Genomic DNA, 21,271 nt, shown 5'->3' with positions numbered 1-21,271 from the left:
AGTGATTAGTTTGTCTTTTAAATGAAAGTGTAACTCCAATATTCTAGTCATTGCATCTATTTCTTTAATCAGTAATCTGATCTGGCACTAGGTCCGTGTTACATTGTGTGGGAGTTCATTGCATCAGGATATTCATAAAATCTAACTCTTATGAATTGCGCACAAGAAACTACCAATATGGAGACTTGAACCAGTTTTTGTTTTATTTTCTCCTTAAAGAACCTGATTCTACCATTTTCATTGAGCCCATCACGGAAGAGCGTGCTTCTAGAACCTTGTATCGAATAGAACTTCTCCGGAAGGTTCGAGAGCAGGTGTTGCTCCATGCACAATTGGATGAGCGACTCAAGTTATGCCAGCCAAGCATGGACCTGCCTGAATGGTGGGAGTGTGGCAAACATGACAAAGATTTATTGATTGGTGCTGCAAAGCATGGAGTTAGCAGGACAGACTATCACATTTTAAATGACCCTGAGCTTTCTTTCCTGGAGGCCCATAAAAATTTTGCTCAAAACAAAGGGGCCAACCAGCGGATCAGTACACCTTTCCAAAACCAACCAACTTGTGTGAGCCAAGTATCCTCTGTTGCTCCAGCCACACCAGTTCCGGAAGAAAAATGTACAGAACAAACTGATAATGATGATAGTAAAACTGAAGGTGAATTAAAAAGTCCTTTACCAACAGTGCAGGCTGAGCAAAGTGCAGAGCTTTCTAAGGATGATGGAGAATCGAATTGTGCAGAGAACATACAAATTGATTCTGATTGTCAGAATACCTCAGAGCCCTTATCTGTGAAAGTGGAGCATGATGCTAACGATACTTCAGCCCTGGGTACTAAAATGCTTGCTGAGTCTGAGGAAAAGGAATTCAGACCTAAATTACCATTTGAGAAAGGGTCAGAAGATGATGATGATGAGGAGGAGGATGACGACGATATTGATGATAAGTCGGAAGAATCATCCCAACCAGAAGGTACTATGTGTGAGTGAACAAATTGTGTTCCTAATAAAGGATTTGTTGCTTTGTGTAAGTGCCTTCTGCTCTCAGAGGCAAGCTATTTAATTGTAATTTTGTGTTATTTCAGCTAATTAGAAAAGCAGTCGTACGACAATCATGGAACCATTTTCTATATTTTTACATTTAAAAATTTTCATTCTGATGAATCATACACAAAATCCTGTTTAAAATTGATTTCATTGAAATTTTGAAACATTTATCATTGTAATCAAAATAATGTTTAATCTGGTTAACTAAATGCTGCACAACTCTTGTGCACAAGAGTTACACAAGGTGTCAAGAGAACATGACTTCACTTCCATAATAAATGCGTGTAGATTAATTCCATGTAGCAGAGTGGTGTGCAAGGTTGCTGTAAGCTTTTGAGTGTAACAATCCAGTGATCCCTAAGTGGAACACTATTAAATTGCCTCAGCAGAATCTTAAATTTGCTTTTATTAAACTGTGTGCATGCTGAACTTGCTAAATAATCTTTTGCTTCGTTTTCAAGTTTCAAGGATTTTATAGTAATCCAGTAAAATCAAAGTACTTGCTTTGTAAACATTTACTTAGAGATATTGTCCCTGTTGAAATTTGAATTCTATAATTACAACATCAGTGAAAGTTAGATTTAGGACTGCGTGGCACAGTTGAGTTGCTGCCTGTATGGATTTTACACATTTTCGTTGTGACCCTCTGGGTTTCCCAAGGTACACCCCAACTTCCAAAAATATGCCGATTGAGAGGTTAACCAGATACTATAAATCACCAGTATTGTGCAAGGTGAGATGTAGAATATGGAGGAATGATGGAAAGTTGGAAAAGACTTGTTATAAGAAAAAAACACTGAGAAAATGTGATGTTTCTGTGAACCAGCAATGATTGAAGTAGATGCATCCATCATTTGGAAATATGAAATAATGTTAAAAATGAGAACTGCCAGATTAGTTATCACTTTCACATGTGCATCTCAATAAACCTCCACAAATAGAGTTAAATGATAGTATAGCAATTCCCTTGTTTCAATGTGAGTGCATTAGGGCTTAACAGTTCTTTATGACATACCAGTGTAACAATCTGGTAGGAAAGTCATGATGCCAAGGTAATTTAAGTATTGGATGGTAAATTATATTCTTATTTTGCTATTGAACTTCATATAAAACTGAATAAAATAATTTCTTCCATTCATAATTTCATGCTTCATTCAATGACAGGGTCATAGGGTTAATGTTGTTGTATTCAACTTGCATAATTTTCTTCACAGCTGGGACTATTTCTCAAGGCAAGCATTTTGATGAAGAAAGCATTGCTTCTTTGAGCACTGCTCGCGATGAAACTCGTGATGGGTTTTTCATGGAAGATAGTGAACCCACAGTAGCTCAGCTACTTCATGAAAGAACATATTCCTTCTCATTCTGGCCAAAGGTATGTGTAGATTTAATGTATGATTTTTGATTTATTATTTTTGCTTTGCAAATATGAAATTGGAACTATTTGTCTCTGGAAATGCATATTTTAATCCAATCACATTTGTTCCTTTCAATATTAACAGTGTGGCATTATTTTTTGTTTATGTAACCCCTGGGTCACCTCAGGCATCGCTCAAACTCGTTCTAGTCTAGGGGGAGCAGCCTTCGGCCCCGCCAAGCTGGGTAATCAGCTGGTGTGGATGCTGTGTGATGTCCCCGCCTCGCCCAAAAAACACACAGTACACCTTATGCGATTAAATGAGTACAATTTATAAAGATTACTATAACTAAGCGATTACTAACGATACAGTATATATGAATAAGAGAAAAAAAAGAAAAGGCGCCAAACTTATCAAAGTCCAAACCACTTCGTGCACAACCGTTGGAGCTCAATCACTGAAGTCCTCTGGTATTCGATCCTCTCCGATCTCCTCGACCCGCCTCCTGGGACCCCCACGGTGGTCGACCAGTCGCTCCACACTCCTCTGTCTCCGTCTCCTCTCATCACCGAAAAGCTTGGGCCGGGGACCCCCGCTCGGGGTCCGTACCGTCGCCCAGCTTCCAGCACCCCGTCCTCTCTCTCTCACTCCATCGCGCCGACTCCCAAAAGTCCCCCACCAACAATCAGTTTACAGTCCCAAACAAGCTTCCAGCACTTATCATAACAAAGACAATAGCATTCCTACCATTAAGACAGGCGCCAGGATTCCTACTTGTAACAAACAAAGACGCCATTTTGATTACATACACAGTAACAAAGAAAAAGAAAAAAAACCCCCGTTACACTCTCCCCCCACCAAATAAAAGTCATGTCCTCATGACTATTAGATAACTCGTCACCTTTCCTGCCAACACACCGTAACCCAAGCACAAGCAGTGACATCTCCTCCCCACACAGTAAACCTCACGCCCTGTTCCTTAGGCGCTATATAGGCCAACTATCTGGGCGTTCCCAAACCCTTCTGAGACCTCCGTACCCCCCTCACCTAAACCCTTAGGCTAGGACACAGCTGGGGATACCTTGGGTCCACTACCAACTCCTCTTTCAATCTCTCACTCATACCCCACACTGCACACAGCTAACCCTCCCCACTACACCTGACTCAGTGGAAGAAGGGCCAAAGGTCTCTTCCTCAATCGAGGGAAAGTCAGCAAAAGGCAGCATGTACCACACATCCAGCCATCAGCCTTTGAATCCGTATTCATCCTCATTTCTTTGATCGGTAGCTGCTGTTTGATCTTCTCCAAACGGAAACACGTGACCTGCACTGCTCCTGCAGTCTCTTCAGCCTCCTGCAATTTAGATTATCCTCTTCTCTGGCCCCTGGCTCAGCAGTTCTGACTCCTGCATCCCGGCCATCTCAATCTGGAATGCAGTTACTCCAACAGCTTCTTCCACCCTGACCTGAAAAGCAGCAGTTAACGATTGGTCACCCTACAGTTCAGTATTCACTGCACTTCTCTCCAGCTTCTTTTTTTTTTCTCCTCATGACTTCTTCCAGATCAACCGTCAGGTTTGCACTTCATTTGAACTGTCGATGGTCATCTTCAGGTTCCCTTCAAGCTACCGCTTCCCCCTTCCAAGATTTGTCCGCAATTTCTTCACCTCCACAAACTACCTTCTCCAGGCTCTCAGTTTGCTGTGGCTCTCAGTCAAACAACTTTCTTCGTTTTCTCCAACTTGTAAGTCTTTCAAATGGTTCCAGATCACTCTCTCCGGTCTCTCAGTCTTCATTTCAAACTTGATTCCGTAGAGACAGACACTCACGAGCTGCGACCTTCGCCAGCTCTGGCACGTGTCCAGAAAACACTTTAACTCTGTAGTTCTCAGCCGCTCCTGCAACGACCTCACTTCATATTCTCCTGAGGCAAATCCAAATACCAGGAGATCATCCACATACGTCAAAATTCCAAACGCCTCCACATCCCATGGTCTTCCACATGCCCTGCAGGAAGGTTGCAAGGGCTCCGGAGATACCCTGTGGTATCTTTTCGGACCGGAAAGACTCCTAGGAAACTTTTAACCGCCGTCTTCTCCTTGGCGGCCTCGCTCATCGGGATCTGGCAACATCCACTCCTCAGATCCAGCACCTTAAACGTCTTCGCACCACTCAGATAGGCCATCGCCTCTACGGCCCAATATATTCCACACACACGCTGCCTACGTCTGCCACGCTGTAGGGGACAGTCGCCGCAACCTCTGCCTCACCGAGGTGTCTTCAGCAGTCAACTCCCCTCCCTGGTGGTATTCCGCAGCGTCCACTAAGAGGGTCTCACCCTCAGATACTCCTCCAGGCCATACCACCACCGGCTCTCGTTTGAATTCGGTATCGGCCCAATGCTGCTACACACGTCCGCACAAGCAGCTCGAAACTCTGGGTGCATCGATAATGCCTCCAAACAGCTCTCACCCGCCTCCTCCGGGCAGGCCCCCAAGCGCACCAACAGGATATTGGTTCTCTCCATAACCGAAACGCGGCCCGTCTCAACAGTGTCCGGACACATCAGCATTAACGATTCACGAACCTCAGTCACCTCCACATTTGCCTCTAAGAACTCCATTTTCACTGACCAACAACCGTCGTCTTTATAATCACCGGCACTGGTACCCCAAATCTCCAGTGTCGTCAATGTCATCAAGGGTAAAGGCTTCCAAAAACGGTTATAAAACAAACTGTACAGCAACTTAACCGGTGCCCCGGTGCCGAGGATGGCTTTAACTTGACTTCCATCCATCCGTAACAACACCTGAGTGCGTGGTCCCTCTAAGCCTTCAGGAATAGGGTCTGTTCCTTGCGGGAGTTCCTTGGTACATTGCTGGGAACGTGCTCCCCCAGAGACCCCAAGCCGTTCCCCCACTGGGCCTCCTCTAAGTTTCCCGACATCTCTCGGATCAACGGAACAACCGATCCCCTTGACAGATCCCCCTGGCTCCGCAAGCAATTTATCTGCCCTCCTAACCAAAAGGGATACCCTAAAAACTTCCCACCAATCTCCTGCCACGGATATGATAAGCCCCCCAGCTGCGGCATTTGACTTCCAGTCGAACCACACGCATTTTCCCACACTTTCCCAGAACTGGCAGCTGTCACTCCGAGGTAATTTCGCCCGACAGTTCTAACAACGCTACCAGCCCGCCTACTCAAACTTTCAACCAATCCCTGTCGCTTTCCCTCAGCCAAGCACTGCCACTCACCCAACAACTGAGAGGTCTGCTCCGCCCATGTCTCTGCCCCTTTAGGGCTGGACATTACTCCAACAACCGGGCGGAGCCCACCATAGCTGAAACATCCCAACCTGTCACTCCTCACTCTCCAAACAGTACGGACAACCCATGGTACCACCACCATTTCGTCAGCGCTAGTCGGAACTCGAACAACGACCTCCGGGCTACCAACAGCAGCCACCCCACCCAACACACATGCAGAGATAACCGGCAATAGCACACCAGCTCTTCGCCGCAGACACAATTTAAAGAGGGCGATCACACAGCTTCCACAGAAATCAATCCCGGACGATCGCACCCACAATGTAACCCCTGGGTCACCTCAGGCATCGCTCAAACTCGTTCTAGTCTAGGGGGAGCAGCCTTCGGCCCCGCCAAGCTGGGTAATCAGCTGGTGTGGATGCTGTGTGATGTCCCCGCCTCGCCCAAAAAACACACAGTACACCTTATGCGATTAAATGAGTACAATTTATAAAGATTACTATAACTAAGCGATTACTAACGATACAGTATATATGAATAAGAGAAAAAAAAGAAAAGGCGCCAAACTTATCAAAGTCCAAACCACTTCGTGCACAACCGTTGGAGCTCAATCACTGAAGTCCTCTGGTATTCGATCCTCTCCGATCTCCTTGTAACCCCTGGGTCACCTCAGGCATCGCTCAAACTCGTTCTAGTCTAGGGGGAGCAGCCTTCGGCCCCGCCAAGCTGGGTAATCAGCTGGTGTGGATGCTGTGTGATGTCCCCGCCTCGCCCAAAGAAACACACAGTACACCTTATGCGATTAAATGAGTACAATTTATAAAGATTACTATAACTAAGCGATTACTAACGATACAGTATATATGAATAAGAGAAAAAAAAGAAAAGGCGCCAAACTTATCAAAGTCCAAACCACTTCGTGCACAACCGTTGGAGCTCAATCACTGAAGTCCTCTGGTATTCGATCCTCTCCGATCTCCTCGACCCGCCCCCTGGGACCCCCACGGTGGTCGACCAGTCGCTCCACACTCCTCTGTCTCCGTCTCCTCTCATCACCGAAAAGCTTGGGCCGGGGACCCCCGCTCGGGGTCCGTACCGTCGCCCAGCTTCCAGCACCCCGTCCTCTCTCTCTCACTCCATCGCGCCGACTCCCAAAAGTCCCCCACCAACAATCAGTTTACAGTCCCAAACAAGCTTCCAGCACTTATCATAACAAAGACAATAGCATTCCTACCATTAAGACAGGCGCCAGGATTCCTACTTGTAACAAACAAAGACGCCATTTTGATTACATACACAGTAACAAAGAAAAAGAAAAAAAACCCCCGTTACATTTACAATAACATAAAATGGCTGCAATAAAGCATATGGCTTTAATTTTAGATGTACTCGCCTGTCAGTCTCCACATTGAGCTAGTACAGCATGTTTTCTCCCCAACTTTTACAGTAAAAAGTCCATCAAGTGCAGGCAAACAACTGAGATGACTGTCCTCAGTATATCAGTTTTTCAGAGTTATTTCTCTTCGAGCTACTACCTCTTCTTACCCTATACCCCACCCTTCCCACATCAAACCAGATTGATAGGTTCACTAGATTGATTCCTGGGATGGCGGGACTTTCATATGAAAAAAGACTGGATCAACTAGGCTTATACTCACTGAAATTTAGAAGATTGAAGGGGGAGCTTATTGAAACGTATAAAATTCTAAAGGGATTGGACAGGCTAGATGCAGGAAGATTGTTTCCGATGTTGGGGAAGTCCAGAATGAGGGGTCACAGTTTAAGGATAAAGGGGAAGCCCTTTAGGACCGAGATGAGGAAAAACTTCTTCACACAGAGAGTGGTGAACCTGTGGAATTCTCTGCCACAGGAAACAGTTGAGGCCGGTTCATTGGCTATATTTAAGAGGAAGTCAGATATGGCCCTTGTGGCTAAAGGGATCAGGGGGTATGGAGAGAAAGCAGGTACAGGGTTCTGAGTTGGATGATCAGCCATGATCATACTGAATGGCGGTGCAGGCTCGAAGGGCCGAATGGCCTACTCCTGCACCTATTTTCTATGTTTCTAAACCCAGTAGGCTAGAATGTGGTTCCCACAGCCAGACAAATGAGAGATTCTATTATTGAGAGTTTCTTAATAGATTATGATGCTAAGTGTCCAACTGCTTATCGCGCTCCATTGCAAAGCACTGCTATTGAGATCTTGAATTTTAGAATCTCTTCTTGCATGGTAAATCTAAATATTAAATACTTATTGAAATTTAATTTTGAACAACCCTTTTGTTATGTGATATGATATATCAGTTTAACAATAGACTAAATAACACGTAACCCAGTACAACTCATTACTACTGCCATAACATACACCTGTACTGCCATACACCTGTATTTTGGAGCAGCGCCTTATGGTTTTGTTTTGTTGCTCAATAAATTATTCTAAATATATAGCACTCTTTTTACATTTAATATGATAAAGTTTTTGCTAACTTCTATTTATTTCCATTGAACCAACTTTACCTTAGTCTTACAAAGTAAGATAGGATCTCATTTTCTTTTGTGTTGTCTATCCATAATTAATATATTGTGGCTCAGTTAGTTTCACCTTCATTGCTTCCTTAAAAGACCACAAAGTTTGAGTTCCATGATATTTAAAATTGCATTCCGGACAATGCTTTTGTTTTTATCACAAACCAGAAGAGAGTATTAACAGTAGGTCAGGGAGTGCATTGCAAATCTTCAGCATAGCATTTATATGAAGATTTTCTATTATTCTGACTATGTATGTGTATCTGTGTATATATTATCACACACTGGTTTTCCTGTACTGAGTTAGTTGGATACATAAAATGCTTACATAATATGCTTGCAGTCATTTGCATGATTTATGTTTTATTCATTTGCATAAATGCATAGATTCTCTTAAGCTTGATCTAAAAGTCAGAAAATCTGATAAAGATCTGGACAAGATAACATAGGGAGATGAGAAAACCGGCTCAGAACACTGAGCCCATATATGTCTAATGCAAAAGTAGTATTTACATTTGACCGCTTCATCTAATGTTTATATAGTGCTTTTCCTTGATATTCCAATTAGAAAGATCAAATTTCTATAATTGTGTGGTTCTTTTTATATTTTGGGTGCACATGTTATACTTTAACTTTGAAAAACCCTGATTTAAGTACATTTGCACAAAAATTCATGTGTGAGTGAATTCATGTGTGAGTACCAGAGCCCTGATGCAAGCTTGTATATAATTCAATGTATTGTTGTTTTATAGGATCGAGTAATGATTAATCGTTTGGACAACATATGTGAAGCAATAATCAAGGGAAAGTGGCCTATAAATAGGCGTCAGCCATTTGATTTTCATGGTATAATCAGCTACACCCCTACTTCAGTGGAAAGCCCTCTGCCAAGGAGGAGTTTTACTGAACTCTCCATTGTTGGTCAAGGGAGCTTCAGTACCTGTGAAGATATAGCAGGTTCTCCTCAGGTGTCAAGGGTAAGTTCTTAATATTGTTTTATTATATCAGATGTATGCACTTTAATATTGAGCAAATCTTTGCTGAAAATATTTCTCAGCCCATTTATAGCAATAAAATTCTATATTTAGGGAGGGGGAGCTAAAACTTAATTTCTGCTATTCTTGTCCTAGTTGATACAAGTCAACTGAGTTTGTTTGGTAGGGAGAGAAAAATAGCAAAATTGAAAGTCAGACCATTGTATCAGTTCCCCATTGAGAGTATTTAATCACTTAATCAGATTGTGAACTTTATTGGTCGTGCTGCAGCCTTTAAACAATTCGTGGTTTTGAAGAATATGATGCAGACTCTTGGTGCTAAAACTGTGGGTGAGTGCCTGATTCCTCTTGCAATCAGCAATCATCCTGATAACCATGAAGTTCTTTCTACAAGTAGGGGAAGAATAGTGTCAGCTTGTCAAGAGTTTTATAAACTATGAGTTGTTTAGTTCAATTTAACAATGTGTTCTATTCCTCTGGGCTGTGCATAATTTTATGGCAACATGTATATTTGTTGCAAGCTTTTGAATCCTTAATTCCTTGATGTCAACTGTTTCAATTTTCAGGATTTCCTTGAATTTCTAAAACCTCTAAACCAAGCACTGATGCTCCATGAGTGCTTGCAATTTTCTGTGTACTGTACCCAAGTCAAAACCAAATGAAGCCTTTCAGTTAAGGAATTAGAGGACAAAGTCAGTTAGTCCAGTATATGTAGATATTATTCGGTACTTACTTTAGCACTTTAAATGCACCTAATTTTCTGCTCATTCTGTCAGCATCTATTTACCTTCAAATAATGAAAGTAAGTTAGTTGAAACATACTTTTACATGATGCTGAGGGGTTATAAGACCACAAGACATGAGAGCAAAATTAGGCCATTCAACCCATTGAGCCTGATACATTCATGGCTGATTTATTTTTCCTCAATTCCATTCTCCTGCTATATTCCCATTACCTTTGATGCCCTTACTAATTAAGTACCTTCCAACTTACATTTGGAATATGTGTCCCTCACAGTTGTCTGTGTCACTGTATTCCACAGATTCACCACCCACTGGGTAAAGAAATTCCTCATCTCTGAAAGAGCCCAAAGCACAAATAGATCAGACTTGAGCGCATCATATGATTGAATGACTGAAAGAAATTCAGCAGTTGGTTTCACAAATAATTGGTTAAATACGGAGAGAGAAAAATAGATAGAGATGCAGGAAATTGTAGGGCAATGCTGCAAACCAAAATCTTTTTAAAACAAAATTTTAAAATGCTGGACGCATTCAGCACATGAAGTGGCATCTGTGAAAAAGGAAACAGAATGGAGTTAGGCAAATAAAACTAATCACTGGGAAGCGGTAAGATTTCCTGGCAAGTTTCTAATCAGAATAACAAATGGATACAGTAATTCCTACTTTAAGATTGACACATGGCAGATCAAGGTAGTAATAACAGGGCTAAAGAGTAAGATTTTATTCTGTTTGGAGTCGTAGATCATAGTGATAAAGCATTCAGTGTGATGATGCTATTAAGTGGCAACTCATTGTGTGTGGCTCCAATGGGAATTATCAAATATTCCCATTTAGGACTACAGCTGAAGTCCACAGTCACAGCCATGGGCACTTCAGTAAGCAGCATTGATTTAAGGTATTTAAAAATGTTACCAATACTTTAAGAAAACAGAAGGTGGGGGTGGGGGTGCAGGTCTTACAGATACGATTGAAACACAGAGGCTTTGGACTTCTATTCCTGACTGCCCTGCCAGTGAATGTACCATCTCTGGAAAATAAAATTGAAGACTTCAGTAAGATTGCTGTAACAGAGAGACATCAAAGACTGCTGTGTTCCCTGTGCAAACGTGGCTTACAGCTGCAATTTCGGACACAGTGCTTCATCATTCTCTGCAAAGGTAGGACAGCTCAGTCTTTTAAAGGCAGAGGAGATGGATTAGCTCATCATGGTGCACAAACCTGGCTGTTGTGTCTCAGTTCTTCTCATCCAACCTGGAATGTCTAGCGACCAAATGTTGTCCATTTTATCTGCTATGGGAATTTTCCACCATCATCTTGGTACTAGTCTGCATTCCACTGGGGCAGTTGAACAACATAATCGGCAGGCACAAAACTGCACATCCTGATACCCTCCCTATCTTTGCAGGAGATTGAAACTAGGCCAACTTTAAGTCAGAATGACTACCACCAGTGATCACCTGTGAAATCAGAGGAACCAACACACCTGACCACTGTTAAACCACCACCAACCATGCTTACCATGCTATCCCATGCCCACACATTGGAAAGCCCAATCACTTGGCTGAAATTCTAATAACAGCATATAGACAGAGACTAAAGACTGCAGCACTGGTGGTGAGGACCAAGAAGGTATCTTCAAGGGAGGCAGAGGAGCTGTGATAGGACTGCTTTGAGTAGGTAGACAGGGCATTATTCAGGGATTCATCTTCGAGTCTGAATGAATACACTCTAGTTGTCACTGACTTCATGAAGTCCTTTGTGGATAAGTGTATACCTCTTGTAAACATACTGGACATACTCAAACCAAAAGCTCTGGATAAACCAGAAGATCTGTAGTCTGCTGAGGGCTAGATCAGGACAGGTGATCCAGAACTATACAGGAAATCCAGGTATGACCTATGGAAGGCTATTTCAAGAGTGAAAAACAATTCCAATTGAGGTTAGAGATGGAATCAGATGCACATCAGCTCTGGAAGGGTTTGCAGGCCTTCACTTCCTACAAAGTGAAACTTAACAACATGAATTACTATGATGTTTCACTCACAGATGAGCTCAACATCTTTTGTGCAGGCTTTGAAAGGCAGATTAAAACTACATCTGTATAAGTCCCTGCAGTATCTGGTGGTCCTGTGATCTCTGTCTTGGAAGCCAATGTCAGAACACTTTCAAGAGAGTCAATCCACACAAGGCAGGCCCTGATGGTATATTTGGTAGGGCTCTGAAAATCTTTGCCAACCAACTTGTGAGAGTGATCAGAGACATCTTCAGTCTCTCACTGCCGCATTCAGAAGTTCCCACCTGCTTCAAAAGGGTGACAATCTTAACAGTGCCCAAAAAGAACACAATGAGTTGCCTCCATGACTATCACCCAGTAGCATTCACATTTACTGTGATTAAGTGCTTTGAGAGGTTGGCCATGGCTATAATCAACTCCTGCCTAAGCAAGAACTTGGATCTGTTGCAATTTGCCTATTGAAGCAATAGGTTTACAAAAGATGCAATCTTACTGGCTCTCTACTCTGCCTTGGAGCACCATGACCATGTTAATAACTATCTCAGGTTGCTTTTTATTGATTACAGCTCAGCATTCAACATAACCATAGTCAACCATAATCAGTTCCAATCAACAAGCTCCAAAGCCTGGGCCTCTGTACCTCCCTCTACAGCTGGATCCATGACTTCTTCATCAGGAGACCACAGTCTGTGTGGATCAGAGATAACGTCTCCTCGCTGGCAATCAAAACTGCACCTCAGGGATGTGTCCTTAGCCCACTGCTCTACTCTGCACCCACGATTGTGTGCCTAGACAGCTCAAACACTATCTATAAATTTGTTAATTGCAATTATGGTTACCGGAATTTCAGATGATGACGAGGACGCATATAGAAGTGAGATAGATCAGCTCATTGAGTGGTGTCACAACAGCAACCCTTGCACTCAATGTCAGTAAGACCAAGCATTTGATTATGGGCTTCTGGAAGGCTAATTCAAGGGAACACACACCAGTCCGTGTCGAGGGATCAGAAGTGGAAAGTTCTTCGGCTTCGGTATCTCTGAGGATCTAACCTGGGCCCAACATAATTGATGCAGTTACAAAGAAGGCATGACAGTGGCTACATTTCATTAGGAGTTTGATAAGAATTGGTAGGTCACTAAAGGCGCGTGCAAATTTCTACAGATGTACCTTGCAGAGCATTGTAACTGGTCACATCATCGTCTGGAATGAAGGAGTCAATGCACTGGATTGGAAAAAACAGCAAGAAGTTGTAAACTCAAGTCATCTCCATCATGGACACTAGCCTCCCCAGAACTGAGGACACCTTCAAAAAGTGATGCTTCAAAAGGGCAACAGTCCATTGCCCAGGACGTGCCGCCTTCTTGTTGCTGCCATCAAGGAGGGGGTACAGGAGCCTGAAGACAAGATCAACATTTTAGGAACAGCTTCTTCCCCTCTGCCATCAATTTTTTTTAAAATGGACAATGAACCCATGAACACTACCTTGTTATTTGTTCCTCTTTTGCACTAATTGCAGTTTTATAAATGTATGTATGTAGTAATCCATAGTTTATTATGTATTGCAATGTACTGCTGTCACAAAACAACAGATTTCAAAGTTCAAAGTACATTTATTATTGAAGTATGTATATGCCAAAGTATGGTGCCGACTTTCTGGGCACAGCTCAGAAAAAGCAACACAACAGACTTTTAACATCGTAAATCAGCGAGTTGTTTGTTATGTCTCCCCTCTCGCTGTAAAATGGAGACACCTCTTTTTCCCTTAATTAGGAGGAGAGAGAGGTATGACGAATGACCAGGTGAATGAGTAGTCTTTGGAGTACTGCAAGTCCGTGTCCTTATTGATGCTTTGCTGCTTGCTCGAGTGCTCAGTGGAGGGTGCTGATGCTTTTTTGCTGGTGGGGATGGGGAGGTCATTGCCTTGCTGCTGCTTGTGTGTGGGAAGGGGGAACTGAGGGGAGCTTTGGGGTTCCAATGTTTTAACCATCATTCTTTAGGGCACTCTGTTTTTGTGGATGCTTGCGAAGAAAAAGAATTTCAGGATGTATATTATATACATTTCTCTGACATTAAATGTACCTATTGAAACCTATATATTGTACAACCTTGATTGATCTCCTTGTAGGCAGCCACGAAACAAAGAAACCCAATGGAACCCATTTTTAAAAAGCTATCAGACACTCAATGTGCAGAAAAAAAACATTGTGCAAGCAATAAAAGTAAGCAAATAGCATTCAGAACTGAAATTTACGAAAGATACAAACCCAGCAGCTGATTCAGGAGCCCATTAGTTGCAGGCCACAGTCTCAGTTCAGTGCAGAAACGAGTAAACCTTGCGTAATAGTAAGCTGAACCAGTCTGATCCCTTGTCTCCAGCCCTGACACCCTGACCTTTTCAATCTGGCCTAGCACTTAAATTGTCCAAACCTCAGGTTGTTCTTTGCTTTCAGACATGCCAATGTGCCTCGATATGCTCTCTGGTCCAGGTCCCACCACCTCAATTCAACTCACACCTGTCCTTTTCAATTCGGCCTGGCACTTAAATCAATCAAATCTCGGGTCTTTCCTTCCTCCCAGGCCTGGACTTTGCTCAAATCTGCCTCACTGAGTCACCTCCAAATCTACTCCAGCAATGTCTAAATATTGGTTCATTCCCTGTTCCTGTGCCATCTCAATTTGGCCCATAAATGTCATGCCACTGCAACCATCCTGCACATTTAAGACTTCAGTTCACACTGCAATAATGCCAGGTCTTATGGGCCGTTCAAAAGCTCAACTCCAAAAGGGAAGTAACAGGCTATTGAATGCAGTGATCGTTTACCAGGAAAAGTGTGCTTTAATAGTAATTTTCTTTGTTTTTTTTTGTCATCAGCAAGTAGTCACTGAGCTTCACCAGCACCACCGTAAGCACGATATATGCCAATGATATTAAACCCGATCCAATATATTGCCATGAGCTTATTGAAATTTTAATTTTCATTGTGTTCACTTTAGAGTAATAACTAGCTAACGTATAATTTACTCTAATTCAGGTCCTTTATTGCTCCTATTTGGCTGTATTTAAAAAAGATTGACTTTTAATAGGGCTCTAATTTCCTCACTTGGAATCAAACAGATAAACTAGAGAGCCCTTGCAATTGTTGAAGGTAGTAAATGCAATAGAATGAAAGTAGGTTTGCCTTTGCTAGCTGAATCTGTATGTTTTTCATTGCAGGATGATGCAATGAACCTGTCAGTTCCAAGACAACGCAGGAGACGACGAAAGAAGATTGAAATAGAAGCTGAGCGAGCTGCAAGACGAAGAAATCTGATGGAGATGGTGGCCCAGCTTCGTGAGTCCCAGGCAGCCTCAGATAGTGGACAGGAAAGAGCTGTGGATTTATCAAAAGCCTCCAGAGAGGCAAGAAGTTCTACCTCAGTCAGTAACCCTTCTGTTAATCCCAAGTACGTTTTGCCGAATGCCTCTGTGCCAGTATCAGATGCCTATAAAGCCCATGTTGAAATGCTGCAAGCAGGCCTTTCACGAACACCAACTGGACTTATGATTAATGGTTCACTAGTTGATGGGGAAATGCCAATAAAAAGGAGAAGAGGAAGGAGGAAAAATGTGGAGGGGCTTGATCTCTTATTTATGAACAACAAACGGACAACATTAAATGCTGTAAGTAATGTTTAAAGGGGAAAAGATCTTGGAATTTTTTTGAATTTCTTGTTCATAATTCCCCTAACCCAACCCCATCTTGAGTGAAATCAATTCAAAGTAATGAACATGGCTTTCCTTTTTCCTATGAACATGTTCTTAGAATCTAAGCAGGATTTTCACTTCTTTGTAAACATGAGAAGATGATGGGCAGAAAATATTTTTGGTTTAATGCTTTGTAAAAAGGTAGTTGTTTGGCAGCTTTGAATGATCAGAAATGAAACAACGTGCTTCCTAGCTAATTAAGTTCTACAGTGAGGTTATAGAAAATATGGCACTTTACAGACAGCGAGCTCCCACAAATAGCAACTTCAAAATAATCAGTTAATTTGTTTTAGTAAAGTTGATTATTGAAGACCATTGGCCAAGGCACATGATAACCTTTTTGAAATGGTGCTATGGGTTATTTTATCTGTATCGCGCTATTTTCAGTGTCTCGGTTTAAGATCTCAGTTGAAAATAAGTGGGAGAATTTTTCTCACTCCACATATTGTAACTCTTGCCAGAGATTCAGAGCGACATCAGCAATGGTTATGACTTTTGTTATGAATCTCATGGGTTTAGAGCTAAAGGTAACAAAGCATGCTATTTTATGCTATGTCATCCTTTGTAAAGCTTTTATTTTTTTGTATTGGTATTCTCATTTTACCACTAAAGATGCTCTGCTTCAGGCTATAGTTATGTTGTGAAGCACTGGTGTATTCTAATCAGAAACTTGGGCAATAAATGCACTGAAATTGGGCTGCTTTCTTAAAGAAATCCAAAATAAATGTAAAGAATATTTTACATTTTATATTCAGATTATATATGGCCAAATTAAGAAAAATATCATTATTGATTTTTGCCCTAAGTATGTATTTTTGTTTTGTTCAATTTATTACTAACCCACAATTACTCTTGAGAACACCCTGCTGAGTTGCCACCTTGAACATCTTATAGGTAACTTGTTGAATATATTCTCACAATGCAATTGGATAGGTTTTTTTTCTGGATTTTAACGCAGTGATGATGAATTGGTGACATATTTCTGTCAAGATCTTGAGTTGCTTAAAGGAAAACTTGGTGATGATGATATTCCCATCCGCAACTGTGTTGCAGTGATCATTGGTCTGAAATGGGTATTTTGTCAAAGATGTCAGCGAGTTGCTGAACTCATGGAAGGAGTTAATGTTTTAGCGGATAATAGATTGCCTGTCTAGTCAACTGTTTTGTACTGAAAGACGTCATGCTTCATAAGTGTTTTAGCAGACAAGTGCAGAGTGTTCCATTGTATTCTTATGTCTTTTAAAAAGTGGATGAAGATTTGAAGAGACAACAGGCAATTCACTCACTGCAGAATCCCACTGACTCACAGAATTTGTATACTGCACTACAGTAATATTAAATGTTCAGTTTGCATTGATCCTTAAGATCTTGATGTGATGATAGATTATTATTAAATATCAATAGGAAGTGATTAGACTTGGAAGTTTACCAGTGCTATTTGATACAATGTTACCAGTTTCATATTAACCTAAGCCTGAATGTTGTTCAGCTCTCACTACATGGACAATATTGTTAAATTATGTGAGGATTTGAGAATGGAGTTAAACACTTGGCATTCATCAGTGAGCATCACTGTTCAACTCAATTGATGGAAAGAAAGTTTTTGAAAAGCAGAAGACATTGACTGTCAATGCTGTGGCAATATCTCGCAATGAAGTCTTGAGTCTGGGATGACTGTACTCTTAAAACAATCAAACATAGCTTTTCCTTCCTAAATCAAAGAAATGTCTCCCAATAATTCCAATTAGTGTCAATGCTCCTCTAGGTTCTTGATGCTAAACTCTGAAAATATTACCTTGATGTCACTCTCATCCTGCTTCTAGGTTCATGTTTGAGCCAAAACTATGATGACAACTAGAGTCAACTATTGCCTGCCTGATCCAAACCCTGTGTTGGTTAACAAATCTGATGGTGGAAAAAGTGCTACTTGATAGCCATGTCAGCAGTATCTGCCATCATTTTGCTGATAATTAGAAATGATTATTGACTCAATTTGATTTGTTGCCGGGCAAAAATAAGAGTTTCTCATGGTGGAACAATTTTGGTAATTGGTACAGCAAGATCTCTTTTACAGGTCTCCATTACTGCCACCCATTGAAAACTGCAGAATCCCACTCTTGTTATCATACCATCAGGATACCAGAGTTTTTTTATTCACCGTGTTTCTTAATCTGGTGTAAATTAGGTTGCATGCTGCGATGGTAAGAACCTTAAAAAGAAGGAGAGATGGGTCATCGACTTGATATCTGAAGCTGAAGATGGTCTTCTCATGTTTGCTGGGCTTGGCGTTACTGAGAGTACTTGTACTCCTTGAGCTTAATTCATGACTGCATATGGCAGAATTGCAGAGCTTTGATCTGATTCATCATTTGTGGGGTTCCTGAGCTTTTTCTGTAAGCGTTCTGCTGCCACTGTTTAGCATCAATTTGCTTTCGATATATTTATTTAAACCTGGTGATACTCCTAGTGTTCTTCTACAGCTGTTGGCCATCTAACTTGATGGTAATGTTAATAAGAACCATATTGAAACATGAAGTAACAGGTTGTGGTAATGTGTTTGCTAATAATCTCTTCTCGGGCTTCCAGCCGAGTACAACCTCTGCCATCTTTATCGGGATGATGCCTGGGCATATCTAGTCTGGTGGTATTTATATCACCATTGCCTGTTGCTCCTGATTGGTTAGTCCTCATTCAAATCAGAGTTCCGCTGTCCGACCATGTGTACACTAGATCCTTTTTCAATGTTCTTGCTGTTTATTCAGAATTAATAATGGTGCTGCAATTAGGTAATGTACATTTGGAGTTCCTCACCAGGAGTATATTCTGAGGTGTTGTGGCTCAACAGCTGGAGGATGATGGTGGATAATAATGAACAGATGATTTCCTTGCACATGGCCATTTCAGCCAGCCCACCTTGCTACAGTGGTAGGCTATATCTAGGTCATGGATAAGTTTGCTGTGAGCTGAAAGCTTTGTTGCTGCGAGTAGGACTCTCAGACATGTGCTTGATTAGACTGTGCAGCAGTTCTCCCTATTTTGAAAAGGAAGAAAGGGGCTTTGTAGGGGCATAGGGCTGAATATGCTTTGTTGTATTTGGTGCCCGAGTCAATAGTGGCTGATGTCTGTTTTCTTCTTATTATTCACCGCTGTAGTTTGAATCAACTGAATTACTTACTTGGGTATTATGTGCAGCAATTAGGAGTTGATTGCTTGCTATGGATATGAAATTGCATGGGCCAACTTGGGTAGAGATTACATATTACTTCCCTGGAGTTTTGTAGTAGTTCATTTTAATTGGATAATTATTATATAGTGCAGTAATGATAGGTGATTTACCAGGTTGCTGCAAAGCTAGATTGTCCAGATCATTTTTTATAAATATGTTGCAATTCTCTGTTTCAATAAATGTGTTGGATTGCTGTTTATGCCTGTTCTTAAAAGGAAAACCAAACTTCACTCTCGATAGTTTGATTTAGGTTAAAATGGAAACATGAATATTCAGCAAGACGGGCAGCATCTTTGGAGAGGGATGTGAGTTAATTTTTCAAGTTGGTGACCTTTCTTCAAGTTCAAGTTTAATTGTCATTCATTTGGACGTGAATACAGCCAAAAGAAACAGCCTTACTCTGGGACCAAGGTGTATAAAACAGTACCAACAGTCACACACAGGACAAGGCACATATAAGATAGCTGTAAACATACAGTTACACACAAAAAATAGTCCAAGTCCCGGTGTCCTTGAATGTTGCAGCAGTCTGCAGTAGAATACAATACAGCTCGTCTTCCACCAAGCAAACACTGGAGGGCAGCACTGACGCCAGCCTGGACATTGCGCACACCAACTCTCCTGGATGGCAGTAAACAGGCGGACACTGTCACATGAGGCTTAGTCCTCGCTATGACTGAGGCCACAGAGCTCTCTAGCCAATAAACCAGTGACTTGCAGAATTCCACATTACCATTGACCAACGGAGTCTTGTGATCACAAAGAAAGCGGCCAAGACAATCACTCACTGTTGGACTCACACCGCCTTCATGCACTGATGCACCTCTGTAGCAGGCAGCAACATGGTCAGTACTAAGCCTAGCTCCTGCAGTACTTTAAGTTCTTAATGTACAGCAGGGTCCTGCATCATTAAAAAAAGTCTTTATTAGTGGTCTGTAAATGCCACTGTATCCACGCCATCTTACTAGGCATAGGTATTACCAGAATCCTTCAGGTCTTTTGTTTTGGAAAGGTCCGTCAACATTAAATTATCTCTCCACGGTCTGCTTAACCTAATAATTATTTACATTAGTTTTACAAATGCCAAAAACACACAATATGCTTGCTTTCAGATTTTTCTTTCCAAATTTTCTTTCAGAGATTAATCCAAATTCTCTAACTGCCATGATGGGATTTGAACTAACGATCTCTGAAGCATGAGTCCAGTGTCTCAGTGATGCACGTCCTTCTGCAGCTGTTTTAGTGCTTCACTCCCTCGATTTGCTTCATGATCTCTGTAATCATCTGTGTTCTAATTCCTGAACCCTAGCTGCTGTAGTGAGTGACTGTACAGGACCAATATCAATAAAGCAAAATCCATCGGCTGGTGACAACTATGTGCAGTGCACATTTCTAGATATTTAAGGCACCAAATATTTTACTGCATTTTTGAGTTTTATAGTATAGACAAGCAATTATTTGTCATAGTATTGGTAATGATGCATTTCTACATGCAGGATGATGCAGAAGTGGCCAAAGCTTTTGAAGAGAGCATGCAGACAGCATCACAACTAAGAAACATTCCATCTCCTGGTCAATTGGACCCAGAGGCACACATACCTGTTGTTAACTTGGAAGATGGGACCAGGCTTGTAGGCGAAGCTGCCCCTAAAAATAAAGATTTGGTGGAATGGCTGAAAGTTCACCCAGCTTATACAGTGGATATGCCTAGTTATGTACCAGTAAGTACTGCAGTACAAATTTTACTTGGTGTCATGTTTGGAAGATATTATCAGTTTATCATAAAAACCAGCAAGCCAGTCTTCATGAAGCAAGAGCTGAAACAATATTCAGGCTTGTCCAATTTAGATTGAATAACATTTTTCATTCATTGCTGATTTTGTGACTCCCACTTTTGGAAAATAATTTGTTCCCAGTCCATTGATGAGAATGCAGAAGTTTACAGATGCTAGAAATTACAGCAGATGAAACTGAAAACATCTTCAGGTCAGGCAACTTCGATAAAGAATAAAACATAATGTTTCAGTGACTTCAGCAGAACTAGGAGAATTTTAAAGTTGTGCTATAGAAGTGGTGGAGAGAATAAAGGATATTATCTGTGATAAACTTTGTCACCACAAAGGATTTTAAGGTTTGTTAATGGCAGATGATCTGAATAGGGGAGATGTAGACAGATGAAGGAGGGAAGACAGCAGAAAGGGATGGGGTAGAAAAAGAAATTGCTTGAACTGCCTGACAGTGAGGCAGCCAGCATCTTTAAAGAGAGATGGCTGCTGGCTACTCTTTGGAATGGCTGGTTATCTACAATTGTCAAAGTCTGTATTGTTAGTTCTTATTATGAAGGTA

At 41.5% G+C, this 21,271-nt stretch overlaps 1 protein-coding gene and 1 long non-coding RNA gene across 6 annotated transcripts in view; one reads left to right on the top strand and one right to left on the bottom strand.

Moving 5' to 3' along the window:
- The window catches only part of chd7 (chromodomain helicase DNA binding protein 7), a 228,198-nt gene that overhangs the window by 199,863 nt on the left and 7,064 nt on the right, over positions 1–21,271 (top strand). For 4 of the 5 annotated variants that reach the window (XM_073041862.1, XM_073041857.1, XM_073041854.1 and 1 more), the window contains exons 31-35: positions 220–972; positions 2,261–2,421; positions 8,951–9,175; positions 15,169–15,615; positions 20,422–20,646. In XM_073041862.1, coding sequence (XP_072897963.1) covers positions 220–972; positions 2,261–2,421; positions 8,951–9,175; positions 15,169–15,615; positions 20,422–20,646 — 1,811 coding nt within the window. The remainder of the gene's footprint in view (positions 1–219; positions 973–2,260; positions 2,422–8,950; positions 9,176–15,168; positions 15,616–20,421; positions 20,647–21,271) is intronic. The other variant, XM_073041872.1, reaches the window with a different exon arrangement.
- On the bottom strand, positions 3,307–6,314 carry LOC140725979 (uncharacterized). Its single transcript, XR_012098555.1, has 2 exons — positions 5,726–6,314; positions 3,307–5,680 (listed from the first exon to the last, which is right to left on the bottom strand). It is a non-coding gene; the product is annotated as an uncharacterized lncRNA (long non-coding RNA).

This window comes from Hemitrygon akajei, chromosome 1 (assembly GCF_048418815.1).
Source record: "Hemitrygon akajei chromosome 1, sHemAka1.3, whole genome shotgun sequence".
Lineage (NCBI taxonomy): Eukaryota > Metazoa > Chordata > Chondrichthyes > Myliobatiformes > Dasyatidae > Hemitrygon > Hemitrygon akajei.
The sequence above is the reverse complement of the archived record's forward strand: the minus strand, read 5'-3'. Positions and strand labels throughout refer to the sequence as shown.